The 16,455-nt window shown below is 44.2% G+C and overlaps 2 protein-coding genes across 4 annotated transcripts; one reads left to right on the top strand and one right to left on the bottom strand.

Annotated features, from left to right (window-relative positions):
- Window positions 1-22: 22 nt before the first annotated feature.
- On the bottom strand, window positions 23-1,907 carry ccdc59 (coiled-coil domain containing 59). The gene is made up of 4 exons (XM_030439772.1): window positions 1,645-1,907; window positions 918-1,287; window positions 581-689; window positions 23-455 (listed from the first exon to the last, which is right to left on the bottom strand). Exons 1-4 carry the CDS (start codon window positions 1,787-1,789, stop codon window positions 291-293), a joined length of 789 nt encoding a protein of 262 aa, XP_030295632.1. The 5' UTR covers window positions 1,790-1,907; the 3' UTR covers window positions 23-290.
- Window positions 1,908-2,276: 369 nt separating this feature from the next.
- Window positions 2,277-14,605, top strand: mettl25 (methyltransferase like 25). Of its 3 annotated transcripts, none has more exons than XR_003986691.1 (13): window positions 2,277-2,572; window positions 3,588-3,749; window positions 3,836-3,942; window positions 4,020-4,574; window positions 4,868-5,015; window positions 7,093-7,190; window positions 7,296-7,325; window positions 7,897-7,970; window positions 9,998-10,091; window positions 10,436-10,510; window positions 10,727-10,880; window positions 10,981-11,052; window positions 14,272-14,288. XR_003986691.1 is itself a non-coding variant. In XM_030439769.1 (13 exons), exons 1-13 carry the CDS (start codon window positions 2,356-2,358, stop codon window positions 14,389-14,391), a joined length of 1,662 nt encoding a protein of 553 aa, XP_030295629.1. In that variant the 5' UTR covers window positions 2,277-2,355; the 3' UTR covers window positions 14,392-14,605. The 3 variants fall into 3 exon arrangements, 2 of the variants coding, with proteins under 2 accessions (XP_030295629.1, XP_030295627.1); XM_030439769.1 differs by lacking the exon at window positions 10,727-10,880 and having other exon boundaries at window positions 4,020-4,187; window positions 4,278-4,574; window positions 14,272-14,605; XM_030439767.1 differs by lacking the exon at window positions 10,727-10,880 and having other exon boundaries at window positions 14,272-14,605.
- Window positions 14,606-16,455: the final 1,850 nt, after the last annotated feature.

Below are 16,455 nucleotides of genomic sequence, written 5' to 3'. Positions count from 1 at the left end.
TCTTTTTGAAAATAACAGCACCTTGACGGGAACTCTTTCATTTATTGGTCGAAATGTCTTACATGAGCATATTTTCCAGTCTCTTCATATCTTACAATGCCATCTTGTGGTGTGAGATTAAAATGGGGCACAGTATTAGATTTTCATGGACAAACTACAGGGGAAAAGAATAAAATAAAAAAAAAACACCACCGAAAAGAGAATCTCTCTGTAGTCCTGATCGTCCTCTGGGTTTTTTTTTTTTTTAAAAAAAACAGTCAATTAAGTCCAGTCTTTTTCTGATTTGGGTGTCATTTCCCGGTTCCTTGGATCTTTTGGAGCAAATACTCCATCTGGAGGTTCAGGTTGGGCTGTCCTTTCCTCGTCTTCTTGCTGAGCATCTGAAACGTCTCCACCTTTTTCTGCTTGTACTTCTCAATGGCTTCCTCTCTTTGCTTCTTGCTCTTCAGGAACTCCTGGGATTAAACACACACACACACACACACACACACACACAAAAAAAAGAAGTTAAAATCGACATCACGTTGTTGTTGTTTTTTTATCCTCACATGTAATCGTTGACGATAAAGAAAACGGTCACCTCTTTCTTTTTTCTCCGTTTCTCTTTCATTGACTCAAATTCCTCTTTGGTCCTCTGATACGACGTCTTCTTCAGCAGCTTCTTCCTCATCCGGTTGCTCATTGGAAGACTGTGGAAGAGAAGATTATGAAGGCATTATTGCTCTGTGTTTCCCGCTCTTAAACACTGGATACCCTAACCACACTCCACTTTATGCTGCCGACATTTACAGTGAAATCTCAAAAATAGACAGCTATAATATAACAAGATAATTAATGAATCAGTTATTGTTGTCAGAACCTTGATGGACAGTTGTTTTGCTTGTTCTGAAGCTGCCAGAGTCCAGACTTTTCCTCACCTTTCTTTCTCTGTGGCTGATGTTACTTCAGGGTTCTCCATGACAGAACCAGTCACCTCTGGATCTGGATCAGCAGCTTCACTCTGGAGTGATGCAGCAGCTCCATCATCATCATCATCATCATCATCACCTTCCCCTCCTTCTTCTCCCCTCTCCTTCCCTTTCATCCTCAGCTTACTCCTGTTCATCCTGTGGGTCCAGGCCTCGTTCTTCAGCTTCTCCGCCTCGGCCATGTACAGATGCCTGAGGTGTTCTGGGTACTCCTCCTTGTAGAGTGATTTAGACACTGGGTTCTTCCTCCTCTCCTTCCGCAGCAGCTTGTTGTACTCATGTTTGACTTTTTCCCTCCTCTTAAAAGCAAATCCTTGACCTTAAGAGAGAAAACAAAGACATGGCATGAAATTAAAGGGATATTTTGTTTAAACTGGCTGCTACTTGGTGGACCTGTGTGTGCCGAATTCATTAGAAGACTCTGATATTTAGTAAAATCCAAGAAAATATATTTTTATTTTGAATCAAAGTGCGTCACGTAGAAATAAAAACTTAAATTGAATGATTTCTTAATTGAGTTTGGCATAATGTTTATCAAGAGGAAAATTATATTGCTATATTTATATTATATTTCAATACAGCTGAACGAATTAACCAAAATCGCATTAAGTACCCATCTACGGCTCCTTCACTACTTGAACAGCCAAGCTATCAGTTGTGTTTAGAAAGAACTTACCTTCTTTAAGATTTCCTTCGAATACTTTGTGCTCGGGGACCCATTTCTTCTTCTTGACACCCTGTAAGTTAGTTTGAGATTTTTTCCAGTTGCCTTCTTTCCCTGTAAACTTCTTATTCTTCATTTTTTGATCTGTCGGTGCCATTTTTGCGTAGTCTTCTCGGCAAAAGCGAAATGTTTACAACACTCATGTGTGATTCACTTCGGCCTGCGTGCCATCTCCTTACGGACGCGGCGTGATGACGTATACAAGCCATGAAAATCGATAACGGAGCATTCAAACGGGGAAAATATACATTAAATTTACATTTCTGAGTCGGTTCATTGGATGCGTAGTCATTTTTTGCAGTCATGCCATTTTGGACAACTGTGCACACCAACCTTTTCCTTAAAATCTGACCAAACGGCTGGAATTAAATACATTTACACAGTTTTTTATTAACGTTTCTAATCAATGACAAACCAGGTAGGGGTATCGGTTTTTATTAGTCTTCATAACGGGACAGCAGCTTTTCAAAAGAAGTGTAATTTGGTACACCCTCAATATTTTCAACTCAATGTATGCTAACGTGTATTTCATATATAAAAAAGTCAGAATATATCGTGATCTCATCGAGCAGTTTGCTCGATTGCTTACGCCTTGAGCGCACATCAGCAAGTGGACGTCTTCCTTCATGCTTCACTCAGGTCCTCTTTAGACAGCTTTTAAACATGATGTCCTCGTCATGCAGCCTCACAGAAATTCAACGACGGATAGATGAAGTCAAGAGGTTTCTGTCCGTGACGCTCAGCATCGCCAATGCCCACACGGTGGAGTTTTACACCCACGACGTGTGGAAGCGGTTCATGGCCGTGTCGCCTCAGGAGGTCCTGTCAACGGTGAGCTCCTGCAGCGACCAGCAGAGGGCGCAACAACACAAAGAGAGAGGTAAACACACACGCGATAAACATGAGAGTTAGTGTGAAAGCAGTGTTGGTGCCACTTTCTGTTAGTGCATAATGGATTGACATGAGAAGTCGTAACAACTAGATTTGTCCTGGCTAATAAATAACTCACTAATGCTTTATAGATGTGTTAAAGACATTAACAGCCTTTGGGTTGCCAGGTTGGCATGAGCACTGCAGCATCTTCATCAAAATCCACTTATAAACAAGCATTTATAAATGGATTAGCAACATTTATCACTGCATTATAACCACATTTAAAGCGTAAACACCTCTAAGAAGATTAAAGACTAAATACAGTTTCTTAGTTTCAATTTTATCTGTTTTCAATTCCTCTGATGTAATGTCATCTTCTTATTCATTTTATTAATTTATTTTTTTGCTGTTACTCCCTTTACTTCTATTTACTAATATTGACATTTTGTGTTTTGCCTTTTTGTGTTACCTTACCTTGGACTAGGCGTACTTGATTGACTTGACTGTTGAGCGTTCATTATGTAACATTGTCGTCCAGGCTTTCCTTTTCCATTTTCTTGTCCGTCAAAGCACTTTGCAAACACTGAATTTAAGTTAATTATAGATTTTTACTATTATTACCATCGTCAGATAATTTTTTACTGCATGGCTGAAAAACGTGTCACCCAATGAACAAACGGAGAACAAAATCTTGCTAACCAGCCATGCAGGTAAGTTGTTTCTCTTTATTTCTTAAGAACTGTAGGCAAGCAGATATTACGAGGACTATTCCTTTAATAGAAGCTGCTCACGGTGAGGTGTGTGTCTCATCCATCTCGCTGTTGAATTTTTAAAAATCAAATATTTCTATTAATGCGCCACAAACTGTACTGCATTCCCTCTCCTTAAGTGCAGCGGGAAGCCAAACTATCTGCACATGTTCTTGTTTGTGTGTTTCTTCATTCCAGGCACTAAAATCTGCTGAAATTGAGTGTGTTTTGTGCAACTCTGCTATTATTTCCCCCTCTGTTTCCCCTGAACAGAGCCATCCGAGACCACATTTGGGTTTTGCAGGGACACAAACCGGCTGGTCGACACGTGGGAACTGCTGCGGGCGGCCAAGGCGCACTCTCTGCCGGGCCTGGGAGTGTGTCTGAGCAGGGACGAGCTGCTGCAGGCTCTCAGAGAGAACAGGGACGACACAGGTGGGGAAACATAGATGGTTTCACGCTGAGACCTGTCAAGAATTCTCCAGTTTTTTTTTTTTTAAACTTGTATTATTCTTACACAGACGCTGAGCTGGAGCCAGATGAGTTTATGAACTCTAAGAAATCTCACGAGGTCCAGTCCATGTCTGAGGTGGTGGCCTGTCTGGCCGAGCGCTGTCGAGTCAAGCAGGTAGAGCGAAGCTGCAGTGAACACCTTCATGACCTGGTTTCGGATTCGATGTGTGACTTCACTCTTATCTCACCCAGGTGATCGATGTGGGCTCAGGGAAGGGCTACCTGAGCTCCTTCCTGTCGCTGCAGTACGGCCTGCGGGTCTACGGCATCGACTCGTCCAGCACCAACACCCTCGGTGCCCAGGAGAGAAACAGGAAGCTCAAGAAGTTCTCCAGGGTGTACCAGAAGCACAGCAAGGCAGTGAGGGCGCGGGGGGAGTCGGTTGAAATAAAGCCCGAAATTAACGGAGGCGATGATGTTTTATACGGAGGTAGGGCGGGTGTGTTGCAGGAGGAGGAGGAGAAGGCGTTAATTGGCTTGTCAGATGTCGACCTCTCAGCGGAAAAAGACCCGGAGCCACAAACAGACCAACTCTTCCTCAGTGCCCTATCCGTGGATGCGATCCACACTCCGTCCCCCAGAGTTCCCCCGGGCCAACTGACCGCTGAGGAGAGGGAGAGGAGGAAGAGGGAGAACCTGGAGAGGAAAGCGCAGAACAGAACCGAAGGCGCCGGCGCCGTGTTCTCCCCGCTCACCTCTTACGTTACTGCGGAAACGGAGCTGCGAGAGCTCATCGACGAGCTGGAGGTGAGAGAATCCGAAGTACCAAAAAAAAAAAATGTTGAGAATAGATTTACTGTGAGCTTGGCGGGCGCTGATAGGAGGCCGCTGCAGCGCGTAGCAGCTGAAATTCCCACAGCAGCTCCTAGAATTACAAGTCCGTCACAGCAGCTGGAGTTCGCATCAAGCGCGGCATGCGGCTGCGGTGCCAGCGCGTCATCATCAATAAATTTTACCATCGATCACCCCCCCCTTCCCGTCCTCTCTTTTCTTCTGTTCTCTCCTTTCTCCGCGTGCTTTTCTCCCCAAAAAAATTCCAGGACGCCATCGTGGTCGGCCTGCACACGTGTGGCGACTTGGCTCCCAGCACCCTGAGGATGTTTGTGGCTAAAGCGGAGCTGGCGGCCGTCTGCAGTGTGGGCTGCTGCTATCACCTGCTGTCTGAGGAGTTTGACCCCGCCGGACGGGGTAAGCACACACACACACACACTCCACCCATTTTTTAGGAAGAACACATGGTTTCCTGTCTCGCTCCTTATCTCTATTGCTGTGTCTCAGTTCAGGGTCTGCATCCTTTGGAGGCCGCATTTGAAGGCCAATTACGTCACAACGCCACTCGAAGGCTGTCCCAATTTGAAGGCTCCTCCAAATGCGGCCTTCTGTTCCCTCTTTGTGGAGGATGCACCGCTAGTGTCCCTCGCCGCCTCCCATTCCTCCGATTCTTTGCGTGCCCGTAAAAGAAGAAAGAAAGAGAGAAAAGCGACATTGCATAGCGTGGATCGTCACTTTCGTTGACCTGGGCAGCAGAAATTGCGACGTAATGGTAAAACATCTGGTGACGCAACCAGGAAGTGCTCCAAAGGCTTGACCGTCCCATTTAACAACGGTTGACGTTGTTAACAAGGTCTCTCCGAAGGACTCGCCTTCGAAGACCGCAAAGGCCGGGTCCTTCGAAGGACGCAGACCCTGAACTGAGACACAGCATGTTTCTGCCTCTCACCTCCCATGATCCCACCTCAAACACCTGCAGGGCGCGCTCCATCACTCCGAGCCCACATCGCCATCTTCCCACGTAAACGCTTTTGATTCCGATTTTATAGTAAACAAGTCAAATGTTCCGCTGAGAGTCTGGGAAAACTCCGCCAAGTCACCCTTCTGGAGATTGAGTTGAGCCCAGAAATGCGCTGCTGGAGCCATTAGAGCGGATTTATGGATTTAGGATGGCTGTTTAAGGCTGCCGAAAATGAGATTTCTTTTCTCTGACCTTTAAATTTAGTGGGGAATCAATTTAGGAGTGATTGATTTTTCCAACCAGTGTGCAGTATTTAATCCTGGTTAACAGGCTGTTATGTAGTTATTTAGCGAGGGATGTCTGCGCCGTCGACTTCAGGTGCTGAAACCTTCGGCTAAGACGCTGATATCATCCTCGTTTCGTGCTCCTTTCACTGCTCGCTTCTTACGAGGTATGAAATCGTCTACATGTGTCCTCATGCTGTCTGCGTGTCCATAAGTCGATACCCCCCACCCCCCCCTTTCGCCGCAGCCGATACAGAATCGCGTCATCTCTTGTTAACGGCGTGACCTTCGACCCCCCTGCGTCATCGGGGGCCCGGTCGGATGCTTCGGCCAAGAGTGGAAAAATGATATCACGGCAGCTGATTGAAAACACTCCTTGTTTCTCCAACTTGATCTTTTAAAGAAAGTGAACAAAGGCGCACATACACACACACATACATACTCTGCATCCCCTGTTGGCCTTAAAGTGCAGTCTGGGATGCAGGCCAGCTCCTGTGGTGGCCTGCCTCACCCGAAAAAAGGAGCCGCGGAGCTGAAAAGCGTTATTATTCTGGAGAAAACAGCCACGCATTGATGTAATCTGCTCGTTTAAATCCACGTTTAGAACCGTATGTGGAACGCGGGGTCCCGTCTCACGTTGTTTACCCGCAACAACAACATCTGCTCTAAGGCGAGTACGTTCTGGCGTCATCACAAGTGTTTGACTTCCTGAACGTATGCAGCCACTTCAGTCGTGAACTCTGTGGCCCTCGAAAGGCATCGCTGCTCCAAACAACTCCGTGTCCCCGTCAGTGACCCCCGAGGGACCCTCCGTCAGCAGAACCTGACTGCTAACGTGTTAGCCGTGTTATAAGGCCTGCGGCAGCTGCGCATGTTATCACGGCTTCTTTTGACCCGTATCCCCTCTGGACTCGCTGCACCTCTGGCCTCAGTCTCTGACCCTTTGTAGAAAATGACATGAAAAGGATGGCAGGCCGTCAAGTAGTCGCCGTCGGCGCCCTCCCACTGCGAGTCCGTGTGTGTGTGAATCTTTGCTTTTTTTTATGGCCAGATATATTCTAAACTTAATTCTAGGTCTGTTCCTAATGACTAAGTTCTTTGACATTTAAAGTTCATAAGAGATGTAAGTAAAATGTTTTCCCACTCCTGCTACCTTTAAGTCTCAAAGTTCATACCCACTGATTGCGGTTGTGTAAAAAAACCGTTCAGTCAAACTAACCCATATGATGTCTGGGTGTTCCCTTTGCAGAGTGTGTAAGTCGCGGCGTGTGTGGTTTCCCTCTGAGTCAGTACCTCCGCGACCAGTCCTGGTTCTGCGGCAGAAACGCCAGGATGTCTGCGTGCTTGGTGAGTCTGAACGGGGGCCGCTTTCCCTACGTAAACATGCTGCTGTTACCGTGACATCTTCACAGCGTCTGTGATGATTTTTTCTCTTTTTTTCTACAAAAACAGGCACTCGAGAGAGTCGCGCTCGGCCAAGGGGTGAGTAAAGCATGCATACTGATGGTAATCGATACCGCGAATGTACAGTCGTCACCGCGCAAGAATGGGATTCAAACGTCTTCTCCAAACAGTCTTTTATCGAAAATGTTCCCGCGGATACTCGTAATCACAATCACTCAAGTGTGTTCTTTTAATCTCCTCCGTAGATCTCTCCTCATGCATTCGAACAACCAGCCCATTAATTCTGCTATTGTTGCGAGGCCCTGATTGACTGCAGCGTATTTATTCGAAAATGCAGAGAGCTCGCGGGGCTCCGGGCCAACGCTGACACACAATACCAGCAGCCATTAATACGGAATGTTTGTAAATATTAATGCAATCACGGAAAGATTGATTGCTCGTTGGAACCGGTGGTGGTGGTGGGGGGGGGGCCTGATTGCTCGCCAGTGTTGCATCAGTCTTTGGAAAAGCGTTGGAAATGTTCATCAAGCCGCTCGTACGCGCGCCGGATGAGTCGCATCTGTAATTTTGCATTTACAGTTTTTTTTTTTTTTTTTGCATCGTGTTGAATCGAGTTCTGTTTGACCCCGCTTTTTTTTTCCCCCTGCAGATTCAGATGGAGTCTCTGTTTTACCGGGCGGTCCTGCACGTTATTCTGAGGGATCACTACAGCGCCTTTAAAAGGTAACGCGCAGCGGTCAACATCTGGCTTCACTTTCATTGTGAGCAGGTTAAATATTTTCTGTTTGTTATTGTAATTATTTCACAGCGTCGAACATAAAGTTTCTCTCTCACTGTTCTGTTTTCTCCGAACCAGAAAGCGTTTCGGTTTCGGGGTTCCTTTACGGTTCCGAGTGAACCAGATCTGGCAAACGAACGTGACGTTTACTGAGAAGTAGAGATGGTCTTACATGACAGGTTTAAGTGGTATAAATGAGTCATTATCAATACTTATCAAGCTGTACACTAATTTGATAATCCTGATAGTGATTGAAGCCTGAAGAAACCTTAATATAGAACATAGAATAACAGAAACGTGACGCAAACATTCAACTCTCAAACATGTTTTTCATCTGCGTAAACAAACAATACACATTAGCCTGCCCTGGAGCTTATCTGATGTGTTTCCCATCATGCACGTCGCCAAGTGAGGACAAATTTGCAGGCACTTTCATCTGCTCCGCATCGCTTTTTAGATATCCACTACACACTTCTATGTAATTGAGGTCGTGTTGACAGCAATTTCCACCGCTGGAGGATAACTTGAGTTCACTTTCACCAGCAGTTTTGGCGCTCCTCTTCTTTTAGAGAGCATCCACATTCACGTAGATTGTAAATGACCTCTCGCAGCCCACCTGCAGTGCGCCGTGGCCCACATTTAGGGGAATCACTGGTCTGTAGCCGTACGTTTTTACACAATCCTGTATCCAGATTGTTGTATCCCCCAGCCGTAGACGATCCAAAAAAAATATTTTGATCTGGGACGGTATTGATAATTGTCGTTTTTGTTTTATTTTGTAAAATTAACCGTTTTCTTAGCTGGTCATGACAAGCAATCAGCCGACCAGGAATATTAATAATAATCATACAATATAAACGGGACCTGTGGCCTGCAGAAAAGTGAAGAAATGAGCTGATGATGATAAATATGTACAGAGATAGGCACTTAATGGCATAGAAGATTCTTTGAGGATTCTTGATTTTATTGACCAACAATCAAAGGAAAATAAACCAAAAATAATGAACAAAAACTTGAATTGCTCCTTTAAATGCACAGTATGTAATGTCTGCCACAAGGGGTCTCACAATCAAAACAATAGTGGGATCATGGGAGTTGTTGTCTTCATTGTTAAACGACCATCATTGCCTTTATCCTCACTCACTCACTCACTCACTCACTGTGTCGTGTTTCCTGTTTTTCCCCGCAACTTGAGGGGGTAAAGGGGACATGAAGCCGATTTCTCCAGGAAATCCTTCGAAACATTCGGGGTATTGTGAGTGCACAACCCAACAAAATATCAGCCGCTATCGATCTACTCGGTTCTACATTTTAATGCAGAAATGATTCATGACCCCTGCCTGGACTCGCTCCTTTTTCTGCTCATACAGCACCTCGCAGAACACGAGGAAAAGGCCGAATGGACTTCAGTTTGGCCTCGGTTCAGCTTGTGGTGTTTTACTTTCCAAACATGAGCAACTGCTGGCTCCTAAAAGTCAAAAACCTGCTGGTTTACACCTGTAAAATCCTCGGTTCGCGGGGTCATTTGCAGCTGTTATTTGCAGGCATTTCCAGCCTTCACAGGATGACGTTTTTTTTTCTTCTCTTTTCTATCTAAATGAGCTGATGTCTAAAAGAAGGGAATCCTGCAGGTCTTAATCAGCCCTTATCAGATGTGCTCGGCGCAGACACGATCAAAGTCGCTGATCGCTGCCTGCCCCCCTCCCGCTCGGTGACCTTCAGCGTAACGACTAACATCACATCAGGATCGAACACCCATTACTTCTCTCCCAGCAGCACCTATTCATCACCGCTTAGTCCCTTTTAGAAGTGTTTTGCTTCTGGTTGCTAGGGCGAGATTTGAAACAAAACCCCCCCCAAAAAAATCGGGAGACACAACATGAGAGCGAAGGAGTGAGTGTCGTATATTTCCAATCGAGCAGGGAGACATGACGGATGTTCTCTGTGTGTGTGTGTATGTTTTGCTCTGCAGTGAGAAGCGAGTTGGGAACGTCTACTCCAAGGCTAAATCATTCGTGGACTACGTTCGCCGAGCCCTGCGCCGCCTGGAGCTGGATGAATCGCAGGTCGGGAGCAGAATAACGCAGAACACCTTCCCAGAGACGAGCTGTGGAAAAAAAAAATTAAAAAGTTGACAGCGGTGTAGGAGAAAAACGCTCGTGTTGTTGGCTGGACCGGAGGGGGAAAATGTGTCCTCGTTGGGTGTTTATTGAAATATTCCAACTCGTGTCAGGCTAGTTAACGGTACAGGTGCCTGAGATAGCAGCGCTCAAGTAGCGGAGGATGTTGCCAGGCACCGGGACGTTAAACACTGTGTGTCCATCGGAATAAAGTGTGTGTCGCTTACATTTCACTCCTGTAATCATATTCAGATCCTTCACATATGACAGTTTCTTCTCTTCCTCCTCAGCTTCCTGACAGCAACATCCAGCATTACCACGACACGTACCGGCTGCGAATGGACGAGATGCACGCGTTTAACATGGTAGGCCCGTCGTCCGCGCCTGGACGTCTGTTTTTGCTTGTGGATTTGTCTGCAGTTGAAAAGAGAAACTGTAAATCCTTAATCCACTACTTCCAGCCACAACAACCTGTTAAAACTCAGCGTTGTGTTTAAAACATTTTCATTCCAGTAAAACGAGATGTATAATTCCAATAACCAAGACCATTAAGTGAGATCATTTGTATTCTGCGGGGGAAGTAATACAGGAATGAGAGGAAAACCAGCCTCTGGTTTCAGCCGAGGCCGCTAATCGTCGTGTCAACCGACATTCAAGTTTTGTTCCGTGACATAGAGCAGTAAAAATGGGTTTTTTGAGGATCGACCACCAGCTACTGGGAAGACACTAGTCATGGTGGGTTTTTTTTTCATTTAGTGCAGCAGTAAAGAAGAAAAAGTACCAGAAGTAACCTCAAATAGATGTTTTCCTCTCTCGTGTCGTCTTCTTTGCACAGCTGAAGGTGGCCCTGGCTCCGTGTATCGAAGGCCTGATTCTCCTCGATCGCCTCTGCTACCTGAAAGAACAGGTAAAGTCATTTCACAGTCATTAATCATTACTGCAAAGGGAGAAGGGAACTCATTTTGCAGGTGTGGCTCTGCTCCCACAATGCTTCAGAACACCACTTGGACTTCCAAGGACTGAACGTCTGAATTTGGCAGAACCGCTCCTGCTCAAACAGTCAGGTGGAAGTGTAGCAATACAGAAAATAGACATAAAGCCAAGACGAGGCTGGCCACCCACTGTAGAGTTTGATTGTATGTGATGAAAAATATATGAAACAGTTGACTTCAAAACAACATCTACGCCAACAAGGGCTCCAGAGTTTTGTAGGATGGATGCATGGATGCAGGAGCTAGGGGTGCTGAGGAGGCTGCAGCACCCCCTGAAACACGGCTTTAACATATGCCGAATTCACAGGAGGGCCAATATAATTAAGAATTTGTCAGAAACAGCGCTTCACAAAGTTTATAAAGTCACTCCGAACTTAACAGCCCACAAAATCGATAGATTTTATAAGGGAGTCTGGGGAATTTCTCTCCCTCTTAATGTCCTTGCGCTCCTCGACTGTAGTTGATGGGGCTGTTCTGACCTGTAATCTGTAGGTGTTTAAGTTTGTTCACATTCAGGGGCATTAGTTTTCACTATCAATAGAATAAATTGGTTTGTAAAATGTCTGCAAATGGTTGAAACCTTGAAAAATAACACATCACTGTAGGTAACCAGGAAATATTTACATCTCTGAAGCTGAAAAAGCTGTGTGTTGTTGATTTTATCTTCTTCTTATTATCTTCTTATTTCATTTACGTTAAAACATCCAACAGTAGCAATAAATCGAAGAAATGTAAGATTTTATATTGTTTATATACTCTCATTTTATAAGTTTTATACCCTCAAACTCTTTAAAAAAAGTAAGAAAATAAAAAAAAAACCACACCAATAAATCCTGAAAACTGTCCTGACATTGACGCGGTTGCACTCCTAACTCCCAGTGATTTAAACCAGCAGCCAGGCGACACACAGGCTTCACTTCTGCTCCTCTGTCAGCTGAACCTGTCCTCATAATTTGCTTGTACAGCTCGTTGATTGGGATTTGAAATTTGCTTCCCCCACATGATGAAAGCGCAAAATCTGGAAACCTTTGGATTCAGACCACTGACGATAATATAGGTGTCGGCTAAATTAAAGCCAGCCTGCGATTTAACGCGCGATGCTTCTGCGGCCAAATGCAACAGGCTAATCTTTAGCCTGAGTCACAGCGATGACATATGTACAAGACCAAGAGCTTTGAAGTCCTGATCACATGTGTCAGATGGACTTCCTTAATAGGGTCGTGCAATCAAACCACATAACGTCAAGAGCGCTGGTGATCTTATGAGTGATCTCCCTGGAGGAGGAGCAGTGGGGGGGAGAAGGAGGAGGTGATGGATGGATGTGAATATGATCCACATGATGATAAGTGTGCTGGAGTTCAGCCCTTAAAGACGATTTAAACACGCCAGATCAGGTTGTTTCAGTTCTGAGCACGAGCTGTGATTACTGGGAACATACTGTTGATTTATGTTCTCGGAGAGACGTCAGGTTCCTCGGTTCAGTGTTGATAGCCAAACAGTGATGCACTTATTAAGCAATGTGTACATTCACTGTGCCTCCGTGTGGACGTGAGGTCTGCTGGAGGGTCAAAGAAACACAATGTGCATATGGAAATATCTTGACAACTATTGGATGTATTGCCATGACATTTTGCACAGACATGCATGGTCCCCAGAGGACGACTGCTCCCGACTCTTGTGATCCCCTGACTTTTCACTTAGCTCCACCATACCGTTGACTTTTGTGAGTTTTTAGTCTGAACTAACAAGAGGATGGCATTTGCGGTTTTAAGTATAATGTCTCAACAGCTCCTGAAAGACCTTATGCCATTTTTGACAGTAATCGTGGTCTCCAGAGGATGAATCCAACTGACTTTTGTGGTCCCCTGACTGTTTGTCTGGTGCCACTGTGAGGGTGACATCTCTTCAACAACTTCTGGAAGGTTTATCATGACATTTAGTACAGACATTCATGCTCCCCAGAGGAACATCTCTTTCATTTAGCACCATCATCAAGTCAGCATTTTAGTTTGTCCAATATTTTGGCTCATGCAAATGATAGCATGCTAACATGCTAAACTTACCTGGTACACAAAATGATGCGTGCTAAATGTTATATCTGCTATGGTAATGAACATGGTAAACCTTATACATGATAAGCATTAGCATGTTAGCATGCCAACATCACCCTGAGTGCCCCGATACACCAGGCCAACCGTCGCCTGTCGGTGAATGTCTGTGCGTTTAGTTTTTGTTGGCAGTACTCGGCCCTTGTTGGCGGCTTTTCAGTCAACTGAGCATGTTGAGTGGCCGATGGAGCCCGTTGATAAGAGAAACCCCTTTGGTTGGCTGTTCAGCTGAGCAAATCAGTCCGTGGGAAGAAAAACAGACAAAAGAAAGCCCTTGATTTTTGCCCTTTAAGCTTGGTTTCTCCTTATTTTTTAACTTTTCTCATGTGCGATTTGCAACTTTTTGGGAGTGATTTCCTTGATGGCCCATTGCATCGTATTTCCAAATCGAGTGGAAAGAACTACACAGGTGCCAACAAACTGGTCCCAATATGGCTGCAAAGCCTTTATCAATAGATGCAGTTAGATCTGATTTTTTTTTAATTTTTTTTTGTAATTTAACTCAAATGTAATCAATCAAGATAATTCACAAGCAGCTTTACACTGTTTGCAACTGGTCTCACCTGTTAATGAACTCGTCCAAATACGTAATTCAGTGAAAGTAGCTCATAGGCTATTCCAGTAAGATAATGGATTAATGTATGAACAGTCTAAAGTTGGGAGGGTTTCCTGTTCTTCCCGTTCTGGCGACGTGGTATGTATGCAGCAAAAACACAGCCTTATAAAGCCGCTAGTGTGGCTGAAGACTAAATCTTTTAAAATGACCTGTAACAAAACAGCTAGCCGTCAAAGAAGACAAACTTGTTTTAGACATGAAGGAGAGTCCACCTGACACAATATTTATACAGATGTTTCTTCTCCGGGGATTCAATAGAGAAATCTTCTATAGCGAGAACAGAAGATGCCAGGGGTCACGAAGCCGAACAGGGAGGAGAATCCAGATTTTTTTTTATGTCCATGTGTTTTTTATTCAGTTCTTTGTGTGTCTTATTGTTTTCTGGGTGTGTGTCTGTGTGTGTCCTGCAGGAAGATTTATCATTCTCTGCACTCGTGCAACTCTTTGATCCCCTGCTGTCACCAAGATGTTATGCTGTCGTGGGACTGAAGAATAATGAAGACGGGACACGATCATACACGTGCACATGATTATAATACGCCGGTCTTCATTATAGCAGCAATCATACTACAGGAGCCATTGGTTTATGTATGTATTCTCTCCTGCTTGCTTTAACTATATGTATGATTTCATCTAAATTGTAATTTATTCTTGCAGCCTCTGAGTTGCGTTAAGTCACATCTTGTTCTGTTTTATGTATTTTACTATTTTTTTAAAATGCAAAATAAATATTTTTTGCCTCCACCTTGTGCTTGTCTCGCTCAAAACACACCTGGAAAACCTGCCAGGCCTGTCTGATCGATCCAGATTGTGTCCGTCTCTGCCTTTTGTCTTTAAGCTTGGCAACTCTTGAGAAAACACTTGTTTTTAAGGGCCGTTCAGGGAGCCAGGGGCATTGTGGGATTTTGAGATGCTTGGATCACCGTCTGTTGACAGGTCTGGAAAACCCATTTCTAGGCTCCCAAACCACAGGAAGTAGGGGAATAGACAGAGGGCAAGAGGCGCCCTTGACACTGTTTGAATCTTTACTTTTGTTTTGCTCTGTCCTTGGTCATTCAATAAATCATGCTCTTCTTACATGTTTGCTAACAAATGTTAAAGTCTTAAGCACAAACGTGAGTTATGGTTGTGGGAACTCAAGTTGATAGAAAGCAGACACAAGAGCGAAGGTGGGAAACTGAGCACCAAGGGGAACGAAAACAAAGTATTGTACAGTGGGATTGTTATTAACTTCATTTATAAACTCAAATATTCTTTTAGAAATGTGTTATAATTACAGATGCTTTGAGACATTTTGAGACTAGAGAATAACTATTCACTCCTCCGTCATCATCTGTTATACTGTGAGGAAATGAGATTCATGATTTGATTGAGAAAATATATCCACATAAGTCAGCTAATTGACCCTCTGCGAATTGATGCATGGTTGAAATAGCTAAAAGTGACAGATAAATGGTTAAAGTAGTTAGCTAGAAGCAACAAACAATTTGAAAGGTTAGCTTAAAGTAAAGCATTAGCAGCAAATACAGTTAGCTAAAAGTATGGATTAATGGTTAAATGATCACCATTGTCCAGCGTCCAGATGAAGTAGTTGGGGAAAGCACTGGATAAATGGTTGAAGTGATTAGCTAAGCAATAAACAATTTAAATAGTTAGCTAAAAGATAGCTAATATGTAAAATGGTGAAATGGTTAGCGAAAGGATCAGTGGTCGAAAAAGTTAGCTAAAAGCATTGAATGAATTAAGTAGTTAGCTAAAGCAATGGATAAACAAATCAATGCTAAGTAGTTAGCTAAAAACAAAGTCAATAAACTTGTCAAAAAGAAATGTATGAATGAGCTGAAATAGTTAGCGTTAGTTAGAGTTAGCTAGTTTGCTAAGAACAGCAGCTAGCTGTAAGAACAGGGAGCTTTCTAGCACAGGTTGTGTGTTGGTGTTGTTCAGATTGCTAGCATAGGAGCTTTGGACTGCTAGAATGAGGTTTTACAGGCTAGTAAGAAATGTTAGCGTGTAAAAACTGTTATTTCTTTCATGGATTATTGACGAAACTGATCTAAACAATAAAGATCAATCGCATGAAAAAAAAATTATATTTTTTAAACACCCAGTTTTAAATCAATTAAAATGTTATTTAGATCACAACATGACAAGCAGTGACACAAGACTCTGGAAACCACCGGACCGAGTTATCTTTCTCATGATGAACATTCATCATATCATATTCATGTGATTCTGTCTCACCACTGAGTCAGTAATAGTCAAGGCAGCTGTGCATGTGAACAGAGCTGATTAAAACCCAGTGGGAGTGAGAACGTCTCTTTTGCTAAATCATGGAGACGATCTTTGACAAAATTAGAAATGAAATGAAGGCTATGCGATGTAGCTCTCCCACTGCGCCGTGCTCTACCTATCACAATTTAAATAATTTGTCACTATAGCTGCGGCAGCCTGCACATCTGTGGGCCATCCTTAGGTCTGCCGAAAACCTTTTTTTTTTCAACCTTGGTACAGACGGATTCGGGGGGGGGGGGGGGGGGGGCTCTCTGCTGCGTCTGCACCGCGTTTGGATCCGGCACCGGCAAGCTCTGCTCCGG

Source organism: Sparus aurata, chromosome 14 (assembly GCF_900880675.1).
Source record: "Sparus aurata chromosome 14, fSpaAur1.1, whole genome shotgun sequence".
Taxonomy (NCBI): domain Eukaryota; kingdom Metazoa; phylum Chordata; class Actinopteri; order Spariformes; family Sparidae; genus Sparus; species Sparus aurata.
Note: the sequence above shows the minus strand (reverse complement) of the source record. Positions and strands in the feature narration are given on the sequence as shown.